We start from the raw sequence: 24,423 nt of genomic DNA on the forward strand, positions 1-24,423 counted from the left end.
TATCTATCTATCTATCTATCTATCTATCTATCTATCTATCTATCATCTATCTATCTATCTTTGTAATGGTCACAACTACCTTGCAAAGGGGTTTATCATCTGAGACTCAGAAAGGCAGTTTGCCCAACTGGTAGGTGACCCAGGTGGGTGTCTAGGCCTCTGTCGCCCCCAGTGCATGGTAGCTCTGCAGTGTCCCCAGGCCCCGCCCGGACTCACCTAGCATTCCCATGCCAAGCATGAACGCGTCCATGGTGTAAGGCAGTCCCCGGGCCCGGCCTCTTGTCCCCGGTGGGAACATGACTTCCTTAGGCTGAGCTTTCTTACATTCTACCTGTTCAACAGAAAGGCGAACAAATGAGATGCAAATGAATGTCACGTAAATGTCAAATGCAGAACTGATCTGGTTAACTGCAAAGGTATTTTTAGCCTTGCTCCTTATGCACTCTAGTAAATATAGCCATGCCAAGCAAATGGCCTGCAAGACAAATATTTAAGAAAACACTCCATTTGTTGCAAATCCTGCTTCGGAAAAACCGACAAGGATGAAATTGGGTTTGGAGGGGTGACAAGGACGTGGGCTGAAGACACACGTGCTTGGGTTGGGAGCTCAGACTGGGGCGTGCGCAGAAGACCTGGGAGGTGAGGAGGCAGATGGGGCTGCTGGGTGTGTCTGTGAAGAAAAACAACAGCAGTAGTAATAATCCCTCCTGCTCATTTGGTCCCTTACAGGTTTACAAATGCCTTTGTACCCCTGACTCTTCACATCAGGCCACCTGACTCCATTTCTTATTAAACAGGCCAGTTAGCTTTAGCTCCATTTCACAGATGACAAAACTGAAAGTCAAAAGGCGTGTGTAATGTGCCGTAAGCCACAGCCCAGCAGGGGGAGGCCTGGAAGCCGCAGTTTTCAGATCTCTAGGTCGGTGATGCCATGGTCTCCATAAAAGCCGCCCCAGCAGACCCCCGGGAGAAGTAATAACATTTAACACTGCTTCTGTCCATCTGGATTACCGGTTTCTCGTTCTGCAGCTACGTCTTCGAGTGGCTGCTAATCTTTCCTGTTTCCCTTCTGCCTCCTCAATTTCTTAATCCTATTCTGCTCACACAACCCAGAAGTCACTTACTTCCCAGCCTTAATGATAGATAATACAAGCTCCAGGAAAGAAGTAAAACTGTTGCCCTCGACAGTGCCTACGCCGTTCTTAGGAGCATGTGTCTCACACCCCTGCTCGGTGCTTACTTGCTTTTAGTTTACAGATAAACCTAACATGCAGCGTTAGCTGGTAACCCGCCCCATCGCTGACGGAGATAGGATGCTGTGGGGCAGGGCAGGGGTGCTTATGGTTGCAAAAAGAATCAGCATGACAGTCAGATAGTGAGGGGGTAAGGGCAAGAATGAGGTCGCGTATTTAAAAAGGGGCCGTGTGGTTTAGGAGTCAAAACTCCACGTAGCTCAACCACTGCCGAGGGTCTCCCTATCACATGGAAAATTACTATCGTTCCCAGGGTGTCTGAGATAGGAAGAAGTTAAATTGTGTGCCTTATACTTTGTTTTAAAGGGACCTACATGGGCTATCCATTTTGGAGATATGGATACCTCTCAGATCTTCTCATCTCAAATCTTCAATTAAAAAAAAAAAATGTTAGGGGCCCCCCGGGTGGCTCAAGTCGGTTAAACGGCCAACTTCTGATCTCAGCTCAGGTCTTGATCTCAGGGTCGTGAGTTCAGGCCCCGTTCTGGGGCTTAGTGCTTAAGGCTTGAGGGAAGCTTTAACTACCTAAAACATTAACTACTCTTCCTTCAGACACACCAGGTAACAGCTGTTACTCACTCTTGCTCTTTAAAGAACAACCACACATGCTTTAAAAACATGGACAAAATGGCTCAAAGTTCATGCCCGATAAGCGTAATACACAGTTTTTATAGGTTAAAAAGAGACGAGCATTCTGAAGTGAAAATGGGTGCAGGACATGAAGAAGCAATTCACAAATGACTAATAATGACACATATCTTTTGTATCACACGTCACGTATGACATCCCCAAACGAGACATACTGTCACCTATCAGATTGACCACGATGACAGGATTCCTTGATGTCAGAATCTCTGAGAGTACGGGGGGGAAGGGTGGGAGTTTGTGCATATTTTTTGGGAGGGCAACCCAAAAAACTTTCCAAAGCCATCCAAGTATACATCCTTTGACCTAACAATGCTACTTGCAGGAGTTTATCCTGCACGGATAAAGTGGATAAGGCTACTGTGGTGACAAGCATTAATTATGATTTTTCTTTTTTAAAGGAAATATCCTAAGTGTCCAAGAACAGGGAGTTAGTTAGCCAGGTCTGGTTCACCCAGGCTTACCGAAAGCTGTGAAGCTTCAGAAAAGCATGCTGACAGTAACATGCAATGGTATTGGGAAACCCTCAGTCCTGGGCAAACCAGGGTGGTTGGTCACCCTAAATGTAAGGGTGAAAAAAGCAAATTACAGTGACTCTGTGGAAAAATAAGTATATATGCATATCAAACAGGGGAAAAATATTAAAAAGACATACCAAAGTCGCTTTAGAGTGACTTTGTTCTTTCATTTCCATGGTGCATTTTGTTACTGGTGTTTATTTGCTGAGTTTTCTGCTCTGAGTATTACTGTTGCAAACAGTAGTAGGGAAAGGTGATTAAAAAGAAAGAAATTCATGAGAATTGGATCTTTCCGATTTCTCTCCTAAGCCAGGGGTGACAGTTTGCTCCTAGACGCTATCCCTGGGACTCAGAAGCAGACTGAGAAAGCTCATTTGCAAGAGCCTGCCTGAGCCTGGGAAGATGGGTGTGCTCTGCAGAGGCAGACAGATCATTACCTGATGCCAACAGCGGGATCTGGAATAATACCGCTAACCAGCTCACTTCCTAATGGTCCTATCGGTGACAATCTACTGCATTGTCTTATGAAAACCTGCCGCCTGTTCCTAGGCAACCCGATCAACGAAAATTTCAGGTTTATACAGTTTTCATTTAGGGAACATAAAGGTTAACTGACTGTAATGGGAGTATTTTAAACAAACCCACCTACTCTTCCTCTCACTGAATAGGGCTAGCAGCTCTGTTTAATTCTGCTCTGTCTTCGCTGGTGCTGTTTTGGGCAGCACCCACTGCGCGGGTTCTGTCAACCGCCCGCTGTGTCAACTGTGAGTGCTCTCCGAGGCCAGGGGCTGTAGCACATGCACTCTTAGGGGGGCGGGATCCCCACATCCTGGGCACTTGAGTGACAGGGAAAGGTAGCCACCGCACCAGGGAGCCTTGGCCTGGCCTGCACTGAAGGCTTCTCAAAAGATCTCCCAGGACCAAGAGGCCTGCCCACCCAGCCCCCAGCTCCTTTGAAAACATACAAAAGGGGAAAGAGGAAGAGCTAATCTCTGCTCCTATCCTGAGTCCTTGCAGGGGGTCAGGGGCTTGCTGAGCATGAAAACTACTCCCCCCCTCCCCACCCAGACAACCGAGCCTGGCAGAAGCCTCCCCTCCCCCATCAGACTGTGAGTTCTCAGGGCAGGGATCAGGGTCTGCCCCTACTTCCCTGGTTCCTTGTGACATCCCGTACAGAGCATGGACTGACGCACATGCTCATCAGGGTCGTGGAGACCCAGTCTTCTTAACCCAACAAATCTGAGGGACTCCATGTGCCCGGCAAAGGCTAGGCTGTGGGGGATGCAGACATAAATAAGGCCAGCCTCCACCTAGAGAGCTCTCATTCTGTTGAAAGGAACAGGTTCTGACTGTCTTGTTCTCCTAACATGACGGCAAGTACTCACGTCCATCTGCCCCCTGTCATTTCTGGGCCTGCCAGGCTCTGGAGCCTCTTGAGTTAGACCACATCTGGGTCGCCCCCGCACCCCCACTATCCTCCCACTGGGCCCCCTGGCAAGCTAGAGAACTGAGCATGAACACCCCCAGTTACAGTCAGAACCCAAAGGGGGAAAGCCAGCCGAAATCTGCCCAGCTCCAGTCACACACTCAGGTCATGTGGCCACACACGACGTGCCACGTATCTACCGCTGTGTACCAGGCTACTTCCAAACTTCGTGGCCCCGAGCAACAATGGACCATCCTTTCCCATGCTTCTGGGAGCTGCCTGGGCCCAGCAGGGCTCTTGCTTGCAGTCTTCCCTGTAGTTGTGCTCAGATGGTGCCTGGGGTTGGAGCTGGAGCCAGACAGGGCCCGGATCAGCTGGAGGCTCGAGTGCCTTCTCCCGCACAGTGGGCAGTTGAGGCTGGTCGGCGGGGACCGTCCACGGGGAGGCGCCTCCTTCTTGGCTTCTCCGTGTAGCACTCCCTCCCTGGACATCATGGTGGCTGAGTCCCGAGAGGGGCTGTCCTTGCATGAGAATCCCACGAGACCAAGGCAGAGGCTGCAAGGCTTCTCATCACCTAGGCTTGAGAGTCACACTGCCATTTCCATCACGTTCTGCTGCTTATGCTGGGACAGCCTAGATTTGCTGTGGGAGGGGACCACACAGGGTGTGCATGCCGGGAGGTGGAGTGCACCAGGGCTGGCCTCAGACACCAGCTACCACACGAGACTGGTGAAGAGCGGCGAGCCAACAGGACAGTGGGAGGCCCTCCCCTTGGGAGGCCCGTGGCGTCTGGCTGGCCGGGTTCTTGGGCTGGCAGGCACTGAGGCCTGCTTCCAGCATGGGGCCCCAGGCCTGGGAGCTCCCTACGGGGGCAGCTGCAAAGAGGCTTGCGTGGCTTCCCATAGTCAACAGAAGCAGTGGGCCTCTGGGTGGCCAGGCCTCTTCCTCTAGCTGTTTCAGCTCTGCCCCCACAGAACCCCATTTACTGTAAACGCCCTGCACCACCCACACCCAAAGTGCTTTCTCTCGGGCAGTCCTGGGTGGCGGCAGATTGTGAGGAAGGAACATCTCCCAAGTCTTGGTCCTTGAATCTCCTAAATCAATGGCTCAGCCCCCACCTCAGCAGCTTCTCACAAAGGCTATGGTTTCCAGTGACAACTGGAAAAAGCAGTGTGGTTGGAGGGCCAAGAGATTTTGTTGGAACTTCCATCTGGATCCTCAGAGGCCACCTGGGACTGACCAACTGCTCACATTAGGAAGACGAAGTCTCCATTTCAACTGTCACGGCTAGCAAAGCCACAAGGCAACCCCGCACCAGGGGCCGAATGCCAAGGACGTGCCAAACCCCCAAAGGTAGGTGGGATTTGCTTTCATTTTTCTATCGTCAAATATGCTGCTTTGCTTGGCACACTGGCCCTGGAGGAGAGGGGGTGGCTCCCCCATAGCCTGCAGTTATGGAATAAGAATGATCTAGCTGAAGCCTCTTTAACGACAGGACAGTTAGGGCAGCAGTGTGCTCCTCCAGAGGATGAATCAGAGGCCTGACGTGGGCTGGCACGTGTGGTTTCTGACCCTCTGTACCGGCTGCTTGTCAAGGTGGGGCGCCCCTGCCCATCACGGTCGAAAGCAACTCAGCAAGGAGGTCTGTTTCTAACTCTTTATGTAGAAATGATTCCACACTTGCAGAAGAGTTGCAAGGATAGTACAAAGAACAGTTCTATATGTCTACATTCCTATCTGTATCTATGTACATTTTTTCCTGAAACTTCTGAGAGTAAGATATATACACGATGGTACACGTTTCCTAAACATTTTCTTATACACGGATACAATGCTTTTTATCTATAGCCTTGTGTCAGTGGACCCGATGATGTCCTTTAGAGATAGAAATCCATCTTCTAGGACAGGAAGCTGAGGCCCAGGGATGTCAGACACCTCACCTGTGGCTGGAGGCCCAGGCCATGTGTGCTAAGGCTGGGTTTGAAGCCGGGTCTGCCTGATGCCCCCCATGGCTCATGCCAGGGGAGCCAGTCCCACGCCACACCTTCTCCTTGGGGGGAGGGGTGTGTGTGTGTGCTTAGCATTGGCTTTTGGAGAAGGCACAGGGACTTTCTGTGGGGACGGCTTCCCTGCAGCTACTCTGAGGGGCCGCCCTCACCTAACTGGCCTGCAGCCCTTGCTGAGGCCAGCTCCCTGCCGGGCACCTTTTGGAAGAGGCTGGAAGTCTGAGAATGGTGCCAAGGTCTGGGAAGTGAAAAAGCTTTTTGTTTTTCTCTGGTTTCTACATAAATAGCCCCAGTCAGCACATGGCCCCGGGGCCAGGAGGGAAACCATCCCAGCCTCGGTCTGGGGAAACCCAAGCCCGGTGCCCGTGGCCTTGATTTACCACCCAGGACAAGGCGACTCTGTGTGGCCTGGAGGCCAGTGTTTGCAGCTTCACTTCTCAGCCCAAACTGGTCAAGTTAGACATGATTTACTCCTCCAGGGGGAGAGACGCCCATCTCAAAGGGTAAAATTCACTGCTATTCAGAGAGGCCAGCCTGGACTGACTGGCTGGTGAAGGGAGGGGAACAAAGGGCAGGTCTCCCGGGCAGGTGGGTGCTGGGCGGGGGCGGGGGCGACTGGGAGCGTCCACGTGGGCAGCATCTTTTTGTAGAGCTTCCTCAAAGACAGAGGCCTGACCTGGTCTTGCCCCTAGATGAGCTTCTCCTCTGACTCAAACTGCAGCTCCCCCCCAACCCCCCAGTCAGGTTCCAGGGGATTCCAGGCCAACACTGCTGCTCTGAGGCCCCAAGCTGTCCATCTCCTCTGGCCGATAGGTCCCAAGCACTTTCCAGGGAGATGCCACTCCGGTGTAAAGACTTGGGGTCCTGCCTGGAGCCCGGCAGCTACCCAGCTCTCTCTGGTCAAACGGGAGGACTGAGCAACAGCCCAGAAACCACACCTGGCTCTGTGCACCGCCCGTGCTTCTCCCGTGGCTACGCCTTTCTCCCTCCTGCCCACTGTTCTCTCTTGCCCTGTCTGCCAGGCGTAAGCCTTTCTGGAGACACTAGGAGCGCAGAACCTTTCCTGGGGCTCTTACAGGTTCATAACCAAGACTCAGAGGGAACCTGCTCTCAAGGAACCCACAGAGCAAGGAAGACAAACACAAGGCGAGTGACTCGGGGGAAGAACAGAGTCCCTACTGTTGTGCCCTGTGCACCATACCGGGAGTCAGCCTCAAGAGCATGGTAGCTAATGGAACGAGCTTGAGAACGTGCAGGCCACTGCAAAATGAAGACGAGAAGCCCTTTATTCCACCATTACTAGGAGTTCCGAGATGGTGGCAGCCGAGCGCGAGCCCAGTGAGGGCTCTGCTGAACATGGGCCTCATATCCCGGAAGCTGGCCCTGCTCCTGCCAGCTGCTGAGTGAGCTGTAGGAGGAGGCTGATGGAGTAGCAAGGTGCGGGTGACAAGCACAGAAACAGCCCCGTGAGGGGAGGCGCGGTAGGGCTGGGGAGGGAAGGCAGGACCACGGCCCTCAGTGTGGAGTGTGGAGCTCAGGCTGGAGACGGGCCTGCTGAGCATCTCCCTCTGAGGAAGCTGCAGAGTCGGGTCGCCCTGTCTGGGTTCTAACAGCCAGTCCAGGGTTCCCATTCCGTCCAGTTGCGGTACTTGTCCACGGCCAGAGGCGGGATGGAGTCGCTGGAGGAGGGCCAGGCCTGGGGCACTGCCATGGGAGGGGCAGCACTCACCCCCAGAAATCCCGGCAGCTGCAATGGGAAGACCCGGCCTGGGACTCCAGCAGGGGAGGGTGCCTCACCATCCTGCCCTAGCCGCCCCCAGCCACCACCTGCCCTCCAGCCTCTGTGGGCCTCAGGAAGGCCGCTCAGTTGGGCACTGGGGGCACCAAGAGGTGAGCAGAAGGGAGTTCTGTGTTCCGTCCCCTCGTCTCTCCCGTCCCAGACCTCTGATCAAGGGCCATCCTCGTAGACGGGGACCAGCCTGTGGCCCAGCACGAGAGGACCCACTTGTACAGGATAACTTGTCTTGCTCTACTGCAAAAGGGTCCTCACAGACACGCAGCCTCCCACGGAGTCTCTGGCAGAAGCAGCTACTGGGTAAACGAGATGGAAACGCCAGCTTAGACAGGCAAAGGCCACCAGCAGAAACCTCCACCTTCCGAGGACGCACGCTTGCTATAAACGGCCCAGACCCATTTGTGAGAAGCACCGAGGGTCCCACAGGACATATAATCTTGACTCTATCTCCCCGGTCAGCAGGATTACTGTAGGGAGGAAGGAACAAATTGTTTACGGAGCACCCCTCCTATGCCAGGCATGACCATGACACCCTCAGGTGTGTGCGTGCGTATGCGCGCACGTATGCTAGCTCACGTACAGTATGCGTACACAGTGACATACACACATCATGCATGTAAGGCACAGTGCCTGGCACACAGCGGTCCTCAGAGACCTCTCCATACCCTCATTAATCAACTCCTCATTTCCTCTGACTCGGTCTACTTAGCCCTGAAGTTACGACAGGAAAGGAAACGGAGCCTCCGAGGAAATGATCTGCCCAAGGTCACACAAGCTACGGCTCAGTCCTAGGTCTCCTGCTTCAAACCCCCTGTCCCCGCCTCTGGGCCACTGGCCGCGCAGGTGCGGCCCTCACAGCCCTTCCTCACCGCCCTCTGTCCGATTCGCTTGCTACTCCTTCCACAAGGCCATCCTCAGCCTAGTTCCAGAATTAATTTTATCTGCTGTTACCTCTGATTCATTAAAATCAGCAACGACAAAGTGAAGGAGGTTATAAGCCAGTACTATCAGCACCTCCTAGTTAGCAGGCAGGGGCTAGGTGTGGACACAGAGATGAATTCAACAGGATGTGGCTCTCCCTCGGAGGGGCTCAGCATTTGGGCAAGGAGAGCAGAGGAGCTGGTCCCCAACACCCTCTGAGGCACGTGCCGCGTGACCGCAGCCTCCCACTCTGCCTCGATCGCAGGCCGAGGGCCTGTCCTTTCCACCAGCTCCTCGCTCTACATCTCTGTTCTGCTCACCAGCTGCCTGACTTCTCTGTGCCCCAATGTTCTCATCTGGAAAACAGAGCAACAGTGGTGCCTGCCCCCGGGGCTGCACGGCGCTCACAAATTCAACCAGCTCATCTTGGGAGTGCTCGAGCTGGATAAAGTTGGTTGGGTCACTCTTTAATCTTTGCCACGGGAGCCTAGGTGCGCGTCCCTCAAGGCGCTCAAGCCGGTCCGCATCTGTGCTTCCGTCCCAAAGCCTGGGGAGCAGAGAGGAAGAAGGGGACTGCCACCCCCCCAGCCCAGCAGACTCTTGACAGGCTACCACGGATTCTCCCCCTACCACCCCACCTCCCGGCCGGGGAGGGCCCCGTCTTCCTGCTTTCATCAGGGAGGTGGGCAGAAGGAGCTTCGTGGGCTGCACTATTTGGGGAAAAAGCTCACGGTGGCAGTGGCAGCCACTCTCTGTTTCTGGGAACCTGCAAGGGCATTTCAAAGTGAAAAGAAACCTCTGCCTTCAGCAGGTGCCCAAACGCAGCCACAAGGCTGGGTGCTTACCCGAGGGTGGGCTTTGCCAGAGACTCTGCACCAAGCCCAACCTAATTTCTCTATTTAAAAGAGAGAGAAAGAAAGAAAAAAAAGGGGGGGGCAGCCTAGCATTAGCTCCCTACAATGTGCCTGCGAATTTGGGCAGGGCTGCTGGGTGCAGTCAAAGGAAGAACAGGCCCCAGAGAAGGGGTGCAGATTTTTCCAGGGGTCTCCATGCCCCCTGTGGACCCCCACCCCGTGGGCTGTGTGTAGGGAGCAGCACGTGTGGGAAAGTCCAGAGGGCCTGGGCACCAAGATAATGAAGGCCCTCCGCCCTCCCCAGGCCCCCTGCAGTGACCTTCCCAGAGGACAGATGAAGGGTGAAGGAGCCAGAACTCAGGCAACCTCCCTGCCGGCCAAATTACTTCTGCCTAAAGAGCACCGTTCACCACCCAACACCCCAGCCTCCCCATGCCCTCCTCCCTCAGCACGCAGATCCCTCCACCTGCAGGAACACAGTCCGTACACAAACATGTGCGTGCCTGATGCAGGGGTGGGGGGCGCAGGACCTCCCTCTCGCTCGTAAACACGAGGTTCATTTATTAAGTGCCTCTCTGGCATTTCCTTTTTTGCCTTCATCCTGCTTGTTTAATATTGCATTTGACATTCTCATTTTATAAATGGTAACAGCAGCAGAATGGATGGCTAAAATTAGCTTACGAGTAAGGAGGATGCTGCAAATAGGGTGGTGAACACAGAAGCCTAGTTAAATCCACCCACATCACCCAGCCCCTGCCCCCCACTTTTGGGCTGGTTCCCGATCAGCTCTTAGTCGTCAGTCTCCAGGCTGCGGAGGAGTGGCCCGAGGGAGGGGATGCGTGCCCACTCCTGAAGCACCCCTGCCAGGTGGCAGCGCCCCATGCCAACCCTAGCTGGGGACTCCGTGGACCCATCTGGCCCAGCACCACAGCCCGAGAGGCCAACCCAGGGCTCTCCTGTTCTCTCATCCTCCTGCCCCTGCCGCCCCCAGAAGCCCCTGTTCTGGGGGCGAATTCCCCAGGTGTGCCCTGGGCTGAAGGTGGCAAGCCTGAGAGCTCACCAGGCTTTGCTTTTTGAAGTGGGGTTTTTGAAACTTCCCCCATGTAGGATTCAGCTGAAGGGCTGAATTGGCCTCCCTGGGACTAGGAAATCGCGTCAGCGGGACCCCTTCTGCTCTGTTCTGCAGGATGTGCACCCACCTGCTCTCCTCGGGCCCACCTCCCAGCCAGAGCATGGTGAGTACCCACACCTCACACCCTCCTCCCTGCCCGGGTCTGCACCCCTGCATTTCACTGACTTGTCATCTGTCCAGGACCCCCTTCCCTTAGGATGACACATTTGTTCAGTAAAAGGATCCTAAGAATAATGATAGTGATGATGACTAACAATAACAGTAAAGTGGCCTATTGCTTTGATAGAGCATGCTATGGCTGGTAAAGCCTGGTCCCAAGTCCTAACTCTCAGCAGTCCCTGAGAGAGGTGCCATCCTTACCTGTCTGACCGAGGGGGAGCCAAGCACAGGTGATGAGTAACCTGCGCAAGGTCACAAAGTCCAGCAATGAGGAGCCAGACGTACTAGGGGGCATTCAGCAGTGAGGGATTTGTAGCACTCTCTTCTGGGAAGGCCTCTCGGGTTGATAGCACCCATTCTGACCCTTCCGTCACTTCCCACCCACTCAGTGCTTGGGGTCCCCCTAAGAAGGAAGGCACTGCTACTTTCTGCAGGCTACTACCGCAAACCCCAGGATCTGTTTGGGGCACCGCTGACCCTCTCTGCCTCACGCCAGTAACATGCTGACTCTGTAGTGGACGTGGGTGAGCTTTAGCCTAAAAGCCTTTCCTTGGGTCCCTTGAGATAAGCACACTGCACCTGCTCTGAGCTACATCAGTATAGGCCAGGAGTTGAAACTGTGGCCCACAAGGCAAATCCAGCTGCTGCTTGTTTTTATAAATAAAGTTTTATGTGAACACAGCCACGTCCACCCACTTACTTATCATCAGTGGCTACGGTCTGCTCTATGATGGCAGAGTTGAGTAGTTGTGACAGAAACCTAGGGCCCTGAAAGCCTAAAATATTTATGTCTGGCCCTTTACAAAGTTTTGGGGCCCTTGGTTTAGGCCAAATGGAAGAAACTTGCGGGTATCAAGGGGGTTTTCAGGAGGGTGATTCCTTCAAGGCTACCAGATTATAGACCTTACGCCAGAGCGGTCCAAGAGCTCCCAGGGACAGGAACCAGACCAGGGCCTTCAATAAGCTTCAAAGGACAGTGGTCACCATCCTTCTCATCTCAGAGGAGGAAACAGGCACAGATAGGTGGGGTATTCACCTGGGCACAGGACAACCAGTGATGGATATGGGATTCAGGCTCAGGTCCACGTCTTCTAAAGCCCTGAGTGCCTCTAAATGACCCAGGAGGTCCTGTTCTGGGGACAAGGACATGAGCATTTTACTTGGAGGATCCAGCTCATCACCCCAGTGGATGTGCCTCAAACATCTTCAATCAATGCTCTGAGATCCTTGTCAGAGGGGGAGGGCATGCCAGCACCAGGGGTGCAGTGGGGGGGGGGTCCCTGGCATGGACGGCTTGCTATGGCAGGGGTGCAGCGGGGGAAGTCTGGTGCCATGCACACAAAGGGAGTGTGGGGTGGGGCTGGGAGCAGCAGACCGGCCTGGGGACCCCATGGCAGGCTGGCTCATCCAGCTCCATGCTCCTGGGGTCTCAGCCCTCACTTCAGGTCCCTTCCTTCGATACTTGGCGATTTATGACCGACCCACAACTCCCACACCATCTCTCATTAGCAGTGATCCTTGCCTGGAGCTTCCCAGACTTTAAATGTGCACAGGCATCACTAGGGACTTGTCAAAATGCAGATTCTGATTCACTAGCTCTGGGGGTGGGGCCCGAGATTCTGCATTCCTAACGAGCTTGCAAAATGCTCAGGAAATTTCAAAAATCAGATCACCTCAATGGAGAAAGAAAAAGGACTATTTAAAGGAGTCCTATAGAAATCCTTATACAAAGCAAATAAAAACCCTATCTTCATCAGTCACACCAACCCAGGTTTTTCAGTTAGTGAGGTTTTGCCTAAGGTGGCAGCAGGGTAGAGTGGGAAGAACACTGGGTTGGAGCCAGAACACCACCGGTTCAAGTCTCAGCTCTGCCACTTAGAACCGTGGACGGTGGAAGTCCCTTTACTGCTCTGAGCTCGAGAGCCCGCTCTGTAAAACGGGGCGATGACCACGCACACGTAAAGGCCAACAATCCTGCTGTTGAGTCAGGGGTCAGAGGAGGTGCCCCTGTTCGGGCACCCCTCAGACCGCACCCCAAGTTCTCCACCAGCGAGGCTCTCCCCGACTCCATCTGAGGTGGGGATGGAGCCGGGCCTCGGAGAAAACCTGGGCAGATGGGTGTCACTCCCACCTCCCTCCCCAGGGCTGTGAGCTGGCGGGAGGCTGTGCCGGCTGGCGGCTCATCAAGCCCGCATCCCTGCTGCTGTGGCGGGGGGGGGCGCACGGCTTCAATCAGGGGCCTGCGCTGGGGCTCGCAGAGTGGCCAGAGAGGAGGCCCTCTCTGGAGAGTCACCAGGTGGCTCTGCAGGTGCACTTCTGTGTGTTTACTAATAAGGAGCCACGTTTGCGCCTCACAATGACCCGCGCCAAGATGGGGGAAGGGGCTGAGTCCTGGCTCTCCCGACTTGGGCCCTGAGGTCAGGTGGCGGCCAGCTGCCCTCCTTACCTGTGGCTCACCTGCCTCCGGGGGAGAGGCCAGGAAATCTGTCACGGCCGACAGGGACGCCTTCTGCCCAAGCCTGGCCCTCCGCCCCAGCCAGGAATCTGGCCCCGAGTGAGCCCATCTCCTCTGCTCTCCTCTTAGGAGAACATGGGAATTCCATGGGCCACGACACAGCCGACTGGGGGAGGGGGGTGGTCAGTGGTCTTGGAAGGCTGTGGCCCAGTGAGATGACCTCTCAAGTCCCTTCCAGCCTGGAGGGGGTGCTGGCGTCCTGGGTACAAACGTGAGCTCTGGGCTTGAACTCTGGTGCTGCCTCTTGCGGAATGTCTGGCCCTGGGCAAATTGCTTAAGGTCTCTCTTTGCCTCACTTGCTTATCAGTAAAATGGGGGACAATAATCAGTACCTACATCAGAGCGTGTGTGATAGAAGAAAGAGATGCACACAGCGAGCTCTCAGCAGAGTATGTAGTTGGCACTAAAGAATGTGAACTATTCGTGAGATCTCTGTAGGAGGGTGTCAGGGGGGTCTTTTGTGGCCCTCCCCCCTGCTGCCACCAACACCATGGAGGTGACCTCCTTAAGGGACGTTCTGTATGGGAATGGGGGCAGGGCCGCGGTGATCCCAGCTTCCTGAGGGCAGCTACCCAGAGCCCCGGCAGGCAGAAGGGCTGGTGTCTGCTGCAGGCTCTCTTGGACGCCAGGGAAGGGCCCTCTTTTTTTTTTTTTTTTTTTTTTTTTTTTAAACACCCAAGAGATTCACCAACCAAATTAGATGGGAAATAGCCTTGGGAATTATGATGCGCCTCCCTGTCACATGGTCCCTCACGTAATCCTTTATTCATTCCACAATTATTTACCCAGGGCCCACTGAGTGCCAGCCAGAGGAGTACTGGATTAAGACGGAGAAGATTTGGATTCAAGTCCTATCTTCGTGACTCATCGGGGGGGGGGGGCCTTTCTTATCTGTGAATACGAGAAAATGGTCGCTCCAGGCACATTTGGGGGCAGCACAGTAATCTGTCCCTGTAGAATTCGCGAGATTGCCAAGCTTCCAGGAGACTGGTCTTTACAGCTTCGCAAGCAGTCCAGTTTACAAAACACTCCCCCAGACCTTCTAACAACCGTCCGGGTTTCTGCTTGGCAGTCTCTGCGTTCTCAGAGTCTTTCCAATTCTTCATTTGAATTCTGTCCATAGCACAGTTTAAATCCATTTCCTTTTCTGTGGGCCTCCGAAGTTGAAACCAGTATCGCAGAATCCTCAGCAATTCCGGCTTTTTCAGAGGAGGACAGTGTGCTGGAGAGGCCCCTTCCGTGACGACGACACGGCCGACGGCAAGAGCTCACGGTTTTCAAGCTCATGGTTATCAAGGTGTTTGGCCTTTGCTGCTGGTACCTCCCCCTGAGGCCCAGGGACCCCACCAGGTGGCCACCACGGGCCCCATTATCCTGGAGCTTGGCGAGGCCTGGTGACCTTCCAATGGCCTCTTCCAGTACCTGGAACTTCCCCTTCAGAGCTGGTGACTGGTGGGTCAGGGCGGGGCACATACAAGGACACCTCCAAAGCCTGTGTGTGATCCTCACCCCTCCGTGCTCACCCCTCCTTCTTGTCTACTTCCATTGTTGCTATGCCCTTAAAGGACAAGTACCAGCCCCCGATTCAAAAGAAATCAGAAACCCTGCCACTATGAACAGTTACCTGCACGCACCCCTGTCAGCCTCCAGCTGGTGGAAAAGAAGGTGACAACTGTGAAATGACTGGGGACCAATGGCCACAAACCTCTCTGGCTTCAAGCCAGCCCATCCATGGGTTATTATCTTTCTGGGGCTGAAACTCTACCTTCTGATGGTTCCCCCTATGTCATCTGGGGATTCACCCTTGCAGCCCCCAAGCTCAAAACAACGTTCTGTGTTGTTCATCCAGCAGCCTGGAAGCTCAAGACCTAGGTTACTTTACTGCCTGGGGAGCCCTGGGGCAGATTCCCCTGAGCCTCAGTTTCCCCACTGGACCACCGAGGAGAATAAAGCTCTTTGTCACTTGTGCTTAAGGCTTGTGTCAAAGCCAGTCTTGTAGCGAAGGGCCGCACGTATGGATTCGAGTCCGCACACAGCAGTCTCTTGCCCGTCTGCACTGGGCCTTCCTGATGAACCGTCAGGTCCTGGCAGGACGGGAATGGTGTCTGCCGGTGCTCTCAGAGGCCTCTTTCACTCTCCAATGCCCAGGCAGTCCTCAGTGCAGCCTGTCAGCCGCACGCCTGGCTAGGAGAAGCAAGGCCTCCGGGCGCTGCGCTTACATTTCCTTTTAAGCCCCCTGTCTCCCTAGTTTTAAAAATAGCAAGTAGCAATCTACCAAAAGAGAGAAGTACCAACTGGAAGGCACTGAGTTGGGGGGTGGGGGGGGCAGGGGAGGGACGGTGTACAGTGCAGAGAACGCCGATGAAGGGGTCCTGTGTTATTCCTACACACTTATCTCCCTGGTACCATTTTAATGCCTGAGCTGACACCTCCAACCTACAGTATGCAAAGAAACAGCATTTTCATTTCAGATGCATATGATGGCTAGGAACAATATGAACAATATTATTTTAGTGTCCTGGGAAAAAATTAGCAAGTCAAATATTGAATCAGGCCTGTAGCACCACATGCTAAGCAGACTGCTTTGATCTTATCCCCACTAAAAGCTCTATTATTGAATTTAAAGTCAGTGAACACGTATCGGACCGATATACAATGCACATATGAACGCATGTTTCAGAAGCCGGGACTGTTTTGACTAAAGGGAGAAAATAACCAAAGTTACAGCTACAGTTGAAACACAAATTTGCCCTCCCTTTCTCATAGGGCTGGAGGCTCTGCTGGCCAACCAAAATATTTTGGCCCAAAGGGCCTGCTGATGGCTCCAGAAACACCTGCTGAGCTCCGATATTTTTGGAACCAACAAGGAAGGGGTTTCTCTCCCACCGACTCAATTTGAAGGAAGTGGAGACCTCCAGCAAGCCAATGTGTGTGCTGTGTTCATGGTATGGCGCCCTCTGGTGGCCACTTCTCTGGGAGGCCTACCTGGCTCCCCCAGCTTGCAATGATCCAACCTCCTCCCTGTTGAGGGGGGTCTTTCCAGAAAAAGGAGCTTTCAAGAGCCAAATGGGGGGATGGAAGAGGATGCTCATGCGGGTAAAACCAGCTAGTTGATCGGAAGGGGAAAATGAGAATGTTAATTACCCAGCAGGGCCCAAACGCAGAATGAATTTGGGTGGTAACCTTCCTACCTAGGAGATAGCCCTCAAAGAGCCAAACCAAGCAGCAAACTCGTGTCCTAAGCCGCAGGTCAGCGAATTATAACACCCAGGCCAAATGTGGTTCCCCTGCCGGCTTTCGTACATGTACAGCCCAAGAGTCAAGAATGGCTTTTGTACTTTCAAATGGTAAAAATATAAATAGATAAATATTTTGCGACATGAGAATTACATGAGATTTCAGTGTCAGCGTCCATAAACACAGCTTTATGGAACCACAGCCGTATTTGCGCGGGACTGTCTGCACACGCTTCCGCCGTGGCTTTGAGAGGCTGTGATCGTTGGCTGCGCGGCCTGCGAAGCTGAGAATATTTACGACTCGGCCCTTCCCTGAGAGTCTGTCAACGCTTGCCATCCACAGGACTGAACCCTTAGAGTCTCGTCCCGGTGCCCACCCTGCCCAGCCTCTCGCTTGCTGACGCGGGCTTTCGAAGTCTGCAAGACAAAGCTGTGCACACCGAGGGGAGGGGAGGCATTGCATGCACCGCAGCGCGACCCCTACAAACTTACCATTTTATTATTGATTTCATGGAAATGAATCTCACAGACTTTCTCCACAACATCTTCATTCTCAAACGTGACAAAGCCAAACCCTACAGGAAAAAGGAAAACAAAAAAACAAAAAAACAAAAAACAAAAAACAGAGGGGGTGGTGAGTTCAGTTCTGGCCGGCCACATGTTTTTCTTTGATGTCCTGCAGCAGTGACAGGCTCCTGATCTAAGGGTAGGGGGCCGGATCCCTGGGAAGAGCCTCCAGGTTGAGGCAATGATTTCTAATTTGTACCGAGCACCCTTCCAACAGTGAGGAAAAGTTAATGATTTCACCCACATGCGGTGGGCGCTGTGTGGCTTACATTTGCCCCGAAGCAAACAAGAAATTTACTTGTCTGTTATTTACAAGGGTCAGAGCCCCGCGGCTCTCTGCGCGGAGGCAGGCGGGTGGGCCACCCCGAGCGGCAGCGGGGATCACCGCGGGGCCACGCGTGCCCTTTCCGCGCTGGAATGGCCAGCCCTCGGGGTCGGCCTCCAGACGGAGGCGGTTATTTGTCCTTTTCTTCCTGAATTACTTCCTCTAATACCTCATCAGGACATCCTGAGGCCTGGAAGAAACTATTAAAAGTTTCAGGCCTCTGTTCTACGCAGGCCTCCTTTTTCTACCGCTGCTTCCAAAGCGCTGCAGATCTGGGGCAGTTTAAGACTGTTTGATGCCTGCTGTCAGCCCGTCAGCCATCCACTGTATTTACTCGGCTGGAGACCGGCTTTGCTAGACAAGCTGTACTGAAGAATTTTGGCAGGCGACCGCTGCTCAGCATCCTGAGTTGCTCTCGCTACCCTCCCGCCCCTCGCTTTCTTCTCCTCCCGCCTGGGATGGAGTTCCAGGATGCTGCCCCATCTGTGACCCTACTCAGTAAGCACTGCTTTAACACACGGACCCACTCACAAGACGGTACGAACACCACGAGGGAACACACATGCAGCATGTGCAGATAGCCCAATGGGGAGGCAGCAGACTGGACTCTGCACTGATGAACTTATGTGGCAATCTGGGAAGCGCCTTCCCCACTCTGCGCCTCGAGCTTTGCACCTGCGGATTATGGTGGTGAGACTGACCACCCCTCAGGTCGCAGCCCCAATCGGGATTTGCAAGGCTCTCTGCTATGAACTAAAGGTTGTGTCCCCCCCCCCACCCCTAATTCATATGTTGAAATCCTAACCCAATGTGATGGTATCAGGAGGTGGGGCCTTGGGGAGGCGAGTAGGTCATGGGGGTGGCGGCCTCCTGCATGGGATCAGTGCCCTCAGGAAAGACACCAGAGAGAGCGTGCTTTCTCTCTCCTCTTTCTGCTGTGTGAGGACACAATGAAAAGGTGACCATTCTACATGGGAAGGGGGCCTTCACCGAAACCCCAACCATACTGGCACCCTGACCTTGGACTTCCAGCCTCTGGAATGGTGAGAAATACATTCCTGTTGTTGATAAGGCTCCCAGTCTGTTGTCCTTTGTAATAGCAGCTCAAATTGACCAAGACGCTACTGTCCCCAAAGACATGAACCTGGCCCCATGCAAACCTGGGCCCAACTAGGAACACGAAAATCAGAATGGCTACTTTGTATTAGGATAGCATTCCCCGTCAATGAGTAAAAAAAAACAAAAAACAAAAAACAAAAAAACAACATACAGGTGTTTCCTCTTCGTGCTTCTGTGTCAAGTTTGGGTCCTGGAAACCCAGGGTGGAGAGACAATCTCTCCGGTCCCTTCCGTGTCTCTCCCCTCTGGCTCTCCCACCACTGTCTCTGAGGAACATCAGAGAACAGGCAGCTGATACCCTGAACTCCTCCATCATTGCTCCTGCAGGTCTAGAACACTCCTAGGGAGAGGAATGGAAATGGCCACTTGCTACTCTCAATTTCCAGCAAAACAGAGGGCTGGGACCAGCACACAAAGGGCAGCCACAGTCTTCATTAGGATATGTGCTTTATTACCACACACCAAATAGGGGGCCCAACAACACCATCCCCCAGGTTCCCTCTGTCTGGGCATCTCCTTCTCCTTGGCCCTTGGGGCCATCGACTATGTGCAGAGCTGTAGGAGAGCCACACCCAGAGGCTGTCTCCACATTGTTTCTCTTTGGGCCTTGGCGTGCTGGCTCCCTATGCCCTCTTCAAAGGAGTGTGAAAACCATCAGGTAAGCCTCTCACCCAAGCAGGCACCCCATCAGCACACAGGGGACCTGCATCACTTTGGTTAATCCCCTCCCTTCTGCCCACCATCCTAGAACCCAGATCCTAGGGGCCCCTCAAGAAGGGATTAAGATGGGGTCTTTGTCTGGTTTTGGGATCAAGGTAATGGTGGCCTCATAAAATGAGGTTGGAAGTTTTCCTTCCATTTCTATTTTTTGGAACAGTTTCAGAAGAATAGGTATTGATTCTTCTCTAAATGTTTGGTAGAATTCCCCTGGGAAGCCATCTGGCCCTGGGCTTTTGTTGGGAGATTTTTGATGACTGCTTCAATTTCCTTAGTGGTTATAGGTCTGTTCAGGTTTTCTATTTCTTCCTGGTTCAGTTTTGGTAGCTGATACATCTCTAGGAATGCATCCATTTCTTCCAGGTTATCTAATTTGCTGGCACAGAGTTGCTCATATGTTCTTATAATTGTTTGTATTTCTTTGGTGTTGGTTGTGACCTCTCCTCTTTCATTCATGATTTTATTTATTTGGGTCATTTCTCTCTCTCTCTCTTTTTTTTTTTTGATAAGTCTGGTCAGGGGTTTATCAATCCCATTAATTCTTTCAAAGAACCAGCTCCTAGTTTTGTTGATCTGTTCTACTGTTCTTTTGGTTTCTATTTCATTGATTTCTGCTCTGATCTTTATTATTTCTCTTCTCCTGCTGTTCTTTCTCCAGCTCCTCTAGGTATAGGGTTAGGTTGTGTGTTTGAGACCTTTCTTGTTTCTTGAGAAAGGCTTGTATTGCTATATACTTCCCTCTTAGCACTGCCTTTGCTGCATCCCAAAGATTTTGAACAGTTGTGTTTTCATTTCCATTTGCAAATGATGTATCAGATAAAGGGCTAGTATCCAAAATCTATAAAGAATTTATCAAACTCAACACTCAAAGAACCAATGATCCAATCAAGAAATGGGCAGAAGACATGAACAGACATTTTTCCAAAGACGACAGCCAAATGGCCAACAGATACGTGAAAAAGTGCTCAACATCGCTCGGCATCAGGGAAATCCAAATCAAAACCTCAATGAGATACCACCTCACACCCGTCAGAATGGCTAAAATTAACAAGTCAGGAAACAACAGATGTTGGCGGGGATGTGGAGAAAGGGGAACCCTCCTACACTGTTGGTGGGAATGCAAGCTGGTGCAGCCACTCTGGAAAACAGTATGGAGGTTCCTCAAACAGTTGAAAATAGAGCTACCCTACGACCCAGCAATTGCACTACTGGGTATTTACCCCAAAGATACAAATGTAGGGATCCGAAGGGGTACGTGCACCCCGATGTTTATAGCGGCAATGTCCACAATAGCCAAACTGTGGAAAGAGCCAAGATGTCCATCGACAGATGAATGAAGAAGATGTGGTATATATACACAATGGAATATTAGGCAGCCATCAAAAAGAATGAAATCTTGCCATTTGCAATGACGTGGTTGGAACTGGAGGGGGTTATGCTGAGTGAAATAAGTCAATCAGAGGAAGACATGTATCATACGACCTCAATGATATGAGGAATTCTTAATCTAGGAAACAAACTGAGGGTTGCTGGAATGGTGGGGGTGGGAGGGATGGGGTGGCTGGGTGATAGACATTGGGGAGGGTATGTGCTATGGTGAGCGCTGTGAATTGTGCAAGACTGTTGAATCACAGATCTGTACTTCTGAAACAAATAATGCAATATATGTTAAGAAAAAAAAAAGAAGAAGAAGATAGCAGGAAGGGAAGAATGAAGGGGGGGAAACTGGAGGGGGAGACGAACCATGAGAGACTATGGACTCTGAGAAACAAACTGAGCGTTCTAGAGGGGAGGAGGTGGGGGGATGGGTTAGCCTGGTGATGGGTATTAAAGAGGGCACGTTCTGCATGGAGCACTGAGTGTTATGCACAAACAATGAATCATGGAACACTACAGCAAAAACTAATGATGTAATGTATGGTGACTAACATAAAAAAAACAAAAACCTCCCCCCCCCCCCCAAAAAGGGATTAAGATACAGTGCCCTTTAAAAGGTCCTCAGGGGAGGGAGGGGCAGCACGGCTGAGGATGGGGGGTGGGAATCTGCTAGCAGGGCTTCAAGGACAGCGGCAGGGCTGGGGCCTCATTCACTCTGGGTCCCAGGATGCACAGAGCCCCTAACACACAGAGAGGGCTGAGTGGCTAGTGGCTGGTGGGGTCTGAGTATCTTGCTAATCCATCTGCACCACTGCCTCCCCTCAAGACTGACTCGGCCCTTCCTTCTGCATTTACAGGTTCCCACCCTGCTAGGCATCCTGGAGAACCCAAGAGATCAGCAAGACAATGTCCCCTTTCTGAAGCAATTGGTTCCCCGAGTGGCACAAGTCAGAGGTTCCCACTCAAGGACAGCGTCTGGGCCATACAGACCCCGCCCCGCCCTTCCCTCCAGCCTGCGGGTCGTCACCCTGAGATTCTGTTGTCTCTGAAGGTCACCTCTCTAGCCTGTATCTAAACCCAGTTAACACATCCTAAACACATCCTAACCTATCCCTAAACAAGCCTGGACATGTTGGTACTCAGGGGAAACCTTACTGCTAATTAGGATGAGTGTAATGAGTTTAACAGTAGCCCCCAAAGGCGGAGTCCCCATCCTAACCCCTGGACCGGATGAATGTGACCTTGTTTGGAAAAAGCATTTTTGCAAACGTAATGAAGTTAAGGATCTCAAGAATGAGTGCGGGCCCGGATCCAATGACAGGTGTTCTTAGGAGAGAAAGGAGGGGGAAACTTGAAACCTAGAGGACAGAGCGGGGAGAGGACAGAGAGGGCCACAGCCACTAGCCCACTAGCCGAGGAACACCGGAGCCACCAGGAGAGCTGCAAGTGGCAAGGGAAGTGTCCCCGAGAACGTGCAGAGGGAGCGTGGCCCTGCGGACACCTTGTTTTTGGACGTCCAGCTTCCAGAACTGTGAGAACACAAGTTTCTGTTGTTTGAAGCCACCCACCCAGTTTTTGGTAATTTGTAACTGCAGCCCCGGGAAACGAGTACAGCAAGGTTACGGGGTTTCAGTCATTCCCCCACGGACAGGTCACACATGACCTCCCCCAGCCAGGCCAAGCGTGTGCTCTGGTTAGAAGGCAGGAGAGTGTGGACAAATGAACCCAACCCGTCCGTGCCATCGGGAAATAACAGGAAGTCAGTGCCAGTCAAGGGCACCGCTCCACGAGCCAGAGGACAGCCTGGCTGAGAGCCAGCTTGCTGCTGAGCACAGGTCCTTAATCCTGGAACAGTGCCCAGGGTAAGTCAAGTCACCGTGGGGGTCACGAGTCGAGATGACCACCATGAAAGCTTTCCTGGGGCAGCCCACACCTTCCCGGTCTACTCTGCAAATCACCATCTGAACTCCAGGCCCAGGATCATGCAGGACCCCCCGCTGCCCCAGTTTCTCAGTCCGTGCCACGGCTCCGAGCTGGGAGCAGGTGTGACAGAGCTAGGAGACAGGAATCCAAATGCAGACTGTGCACCGGGAAGGGTGGGGGCAGGACTCGCTGCATCGTTTTGAATTCTGACTCTGATATTCTCCCCGCTGGTCCCTTCCCCTAACCTCACAGGACTCAAAATTTGAGTATCACAAAAAATGATTTTCCTGATCAAAGGAGAGAGGCTGGATCTCAAACCTATGTACCTTGGATGCATAACAATTCAGCGATGTCAAGACTCATTTGCAGTATTTTAAAGATCTATATCCATTTCAACAGCCCTGTTTGGCCCGAATAGAGAAAACAAACTTGATTGTGTCTAAAATATTTATGTATTCCGTTTGAGAAAGCAAAGAAACCATGAAACACTTAATTATCAATAAATGTTATTCCTTAACATATAATCATTTTTCCCTCAGAGGTGCATTATCATTTACAATGAATTAGTAACTCAGTGGAGAACCACCCCCAAATAAATTAAACCGAGGAGTGAAAGACAACTGGGTCAGAAATTTGGGAAGGAGAGGGTGGTGGGTGAGAAAAATCCTTTTTGGCACCAAAGTCTCCCTTTTTTGAAATTAATTTTTTTTAATTGGGTAAAATGTACATAACATAAAATTTACCATTGCAACCATGTTTTTTTTTTTTTTTTTTTTTTTTTAGTGTACACTTCAGCAACAGTAAGGACATTCATGCTGTTGTATAATGATCACACTATCCATTTCCAGAACTTCTTTTTACCATCTTGAGCTGAGATTCTGTACCTAGCAAGCCACAGCTCCCCACCCCTCCCTCCCTCAGCCCCTGGTAACCTAGTTCTACCTTCTGTCTCTAGGAATTTGCCTCCTCTAGGCACCTCATGTAAGTCGAATCCTACAGTATTTGTCCTTTTGTGTCCGGTTTATTTCACTCAGCACAGTATTTTCCAGGCATTGTAGTCTTTTGAATGGCCTGCTGGACATACAGATTCTACCTGAAACTCAGGGAAGTCTGATTCTTCCTGAGAAGGGGCAGGAAGGACTGGTTATTTCCCTTCCATTTTCCCAAAGGAGAGCCCTGCAGAGAATCAGAAATGGAGCCTCATGAACGTGCACCAAACGGAGGTGTAACGGCCAGGTAAAAGAAACACATGGTTATCCTCACTCAAAAAAAAGGAAGGACCAAATAATGAGCTGTGTGCTCCTAGAGAGTCCCATGACCTCTCTGGGCCTTTAAAAGCAGGCAGAACCTAAGGGATGCATGGGCGGGGGTGGGGATGGGGAGGTGTACTGCTCTGGTCCCCGACAAGGCAGGGGCTGTGACCATGGTGGGTCTACGAGGGCTCACACTCCATCGGGGCCCCCTGGGGGTGCCCCTGTGATCACCCTCTGCTCGGGCTCTCATCTCCCTTGATCTTAAGGAGGCCTCACCTTGAAGCCAAAGAACTCTGTAGGTATTTAAAGTCACTCAAGCTGCCATTCAGAACGAAGAGGAACCCTAGGGACTGACAACTGGGGGGGGGGCAAAATTTGAGGACAACAGGCTAGTTCACCAAAGAAACCCTCCCACCTGTCATCAGCAAAACGACACCTCCCCAGCCTCTCACGAAGCCCCCACCTTAATGGTACCCCTCATTTTAGAGGGGCCTCCAGGAGTCAGCAAAACTGGCACAAAGAGGGTGGTGGGAAGATGAAACCCCAAACAGAAAGGGTTTAAGAACGGACATAAACAGGAGAGGAGTTGACAGGGAGCATTTAAAAATGAAAACTCTACAGCATTTTCCTGAAAGAAGCTATTATTGGAAACTAACAAGTAAGCTCTATTTAAGAGATAAGC

At 52.2% G+C, this 24,423-nt stretch overlaps 1 protein-coding gene and 1 long non-coding RNA gene across 7 annotated transcripts in view; one reads left to right on the forward strand and one right to left on the reverse strand.

Moving 5' to 3' along the window:
- MSI2 (musashi RNA binding protein 2) overlaps positions 1-24,423 on the reverse strand; it is a 389,166-nt gene that overhangs the window by 61,165 nt on the left and 303,578 nt on the right. For all 6 annotated transcript variants that reach the window (XM_073879573.1, XM_073879572.1, XM_073879574.1 and 3 more), the window contains exons 8-9: positions 16,953-17,035; positions 217-331 (exon numbers count right to left, since the gene is read on the reverse strand). In XM_073879573.1, the coding sequence (XP_073735674.1) occupies positions 217-331; positions 16,953-17,035 (198 nt within the window). The remainder of the gene's footprint in view (positions 1-216; positions 332-16,952; positions 17,036-24,423) is intronic.
- Positions 4,663-14,666, forward strand: LOC112808378 (uncharacterized). Its single transcript, XR_003204335.2, has 3 exons — positions 4,663-5,195; positions 10,605-10,653; positions 14,014-14,666. It is a non-coding gene; the product is annotated as an uncharacterized lncRNA (long non-coding RNA).

The sequence above is a fragment of the Callorhinus ursinus genome, unplaced genomic scaffold (genome assembly GCF_003265705.2).
Source record: "Callorhinus ursinus isolate GAN/ISIS: 27379988/994484 unplaced genomic scaffold, GSC_fseal_2.0 scaffold34, whole genome shotgun sequence".
In the NCBI taxonomy this organism is placed as follows: Eukaryota; Metazoa; Chordata; class Mammalia; order Carnivora; family Otariidae; genus Callorhinus; species Callorhinus ursinus.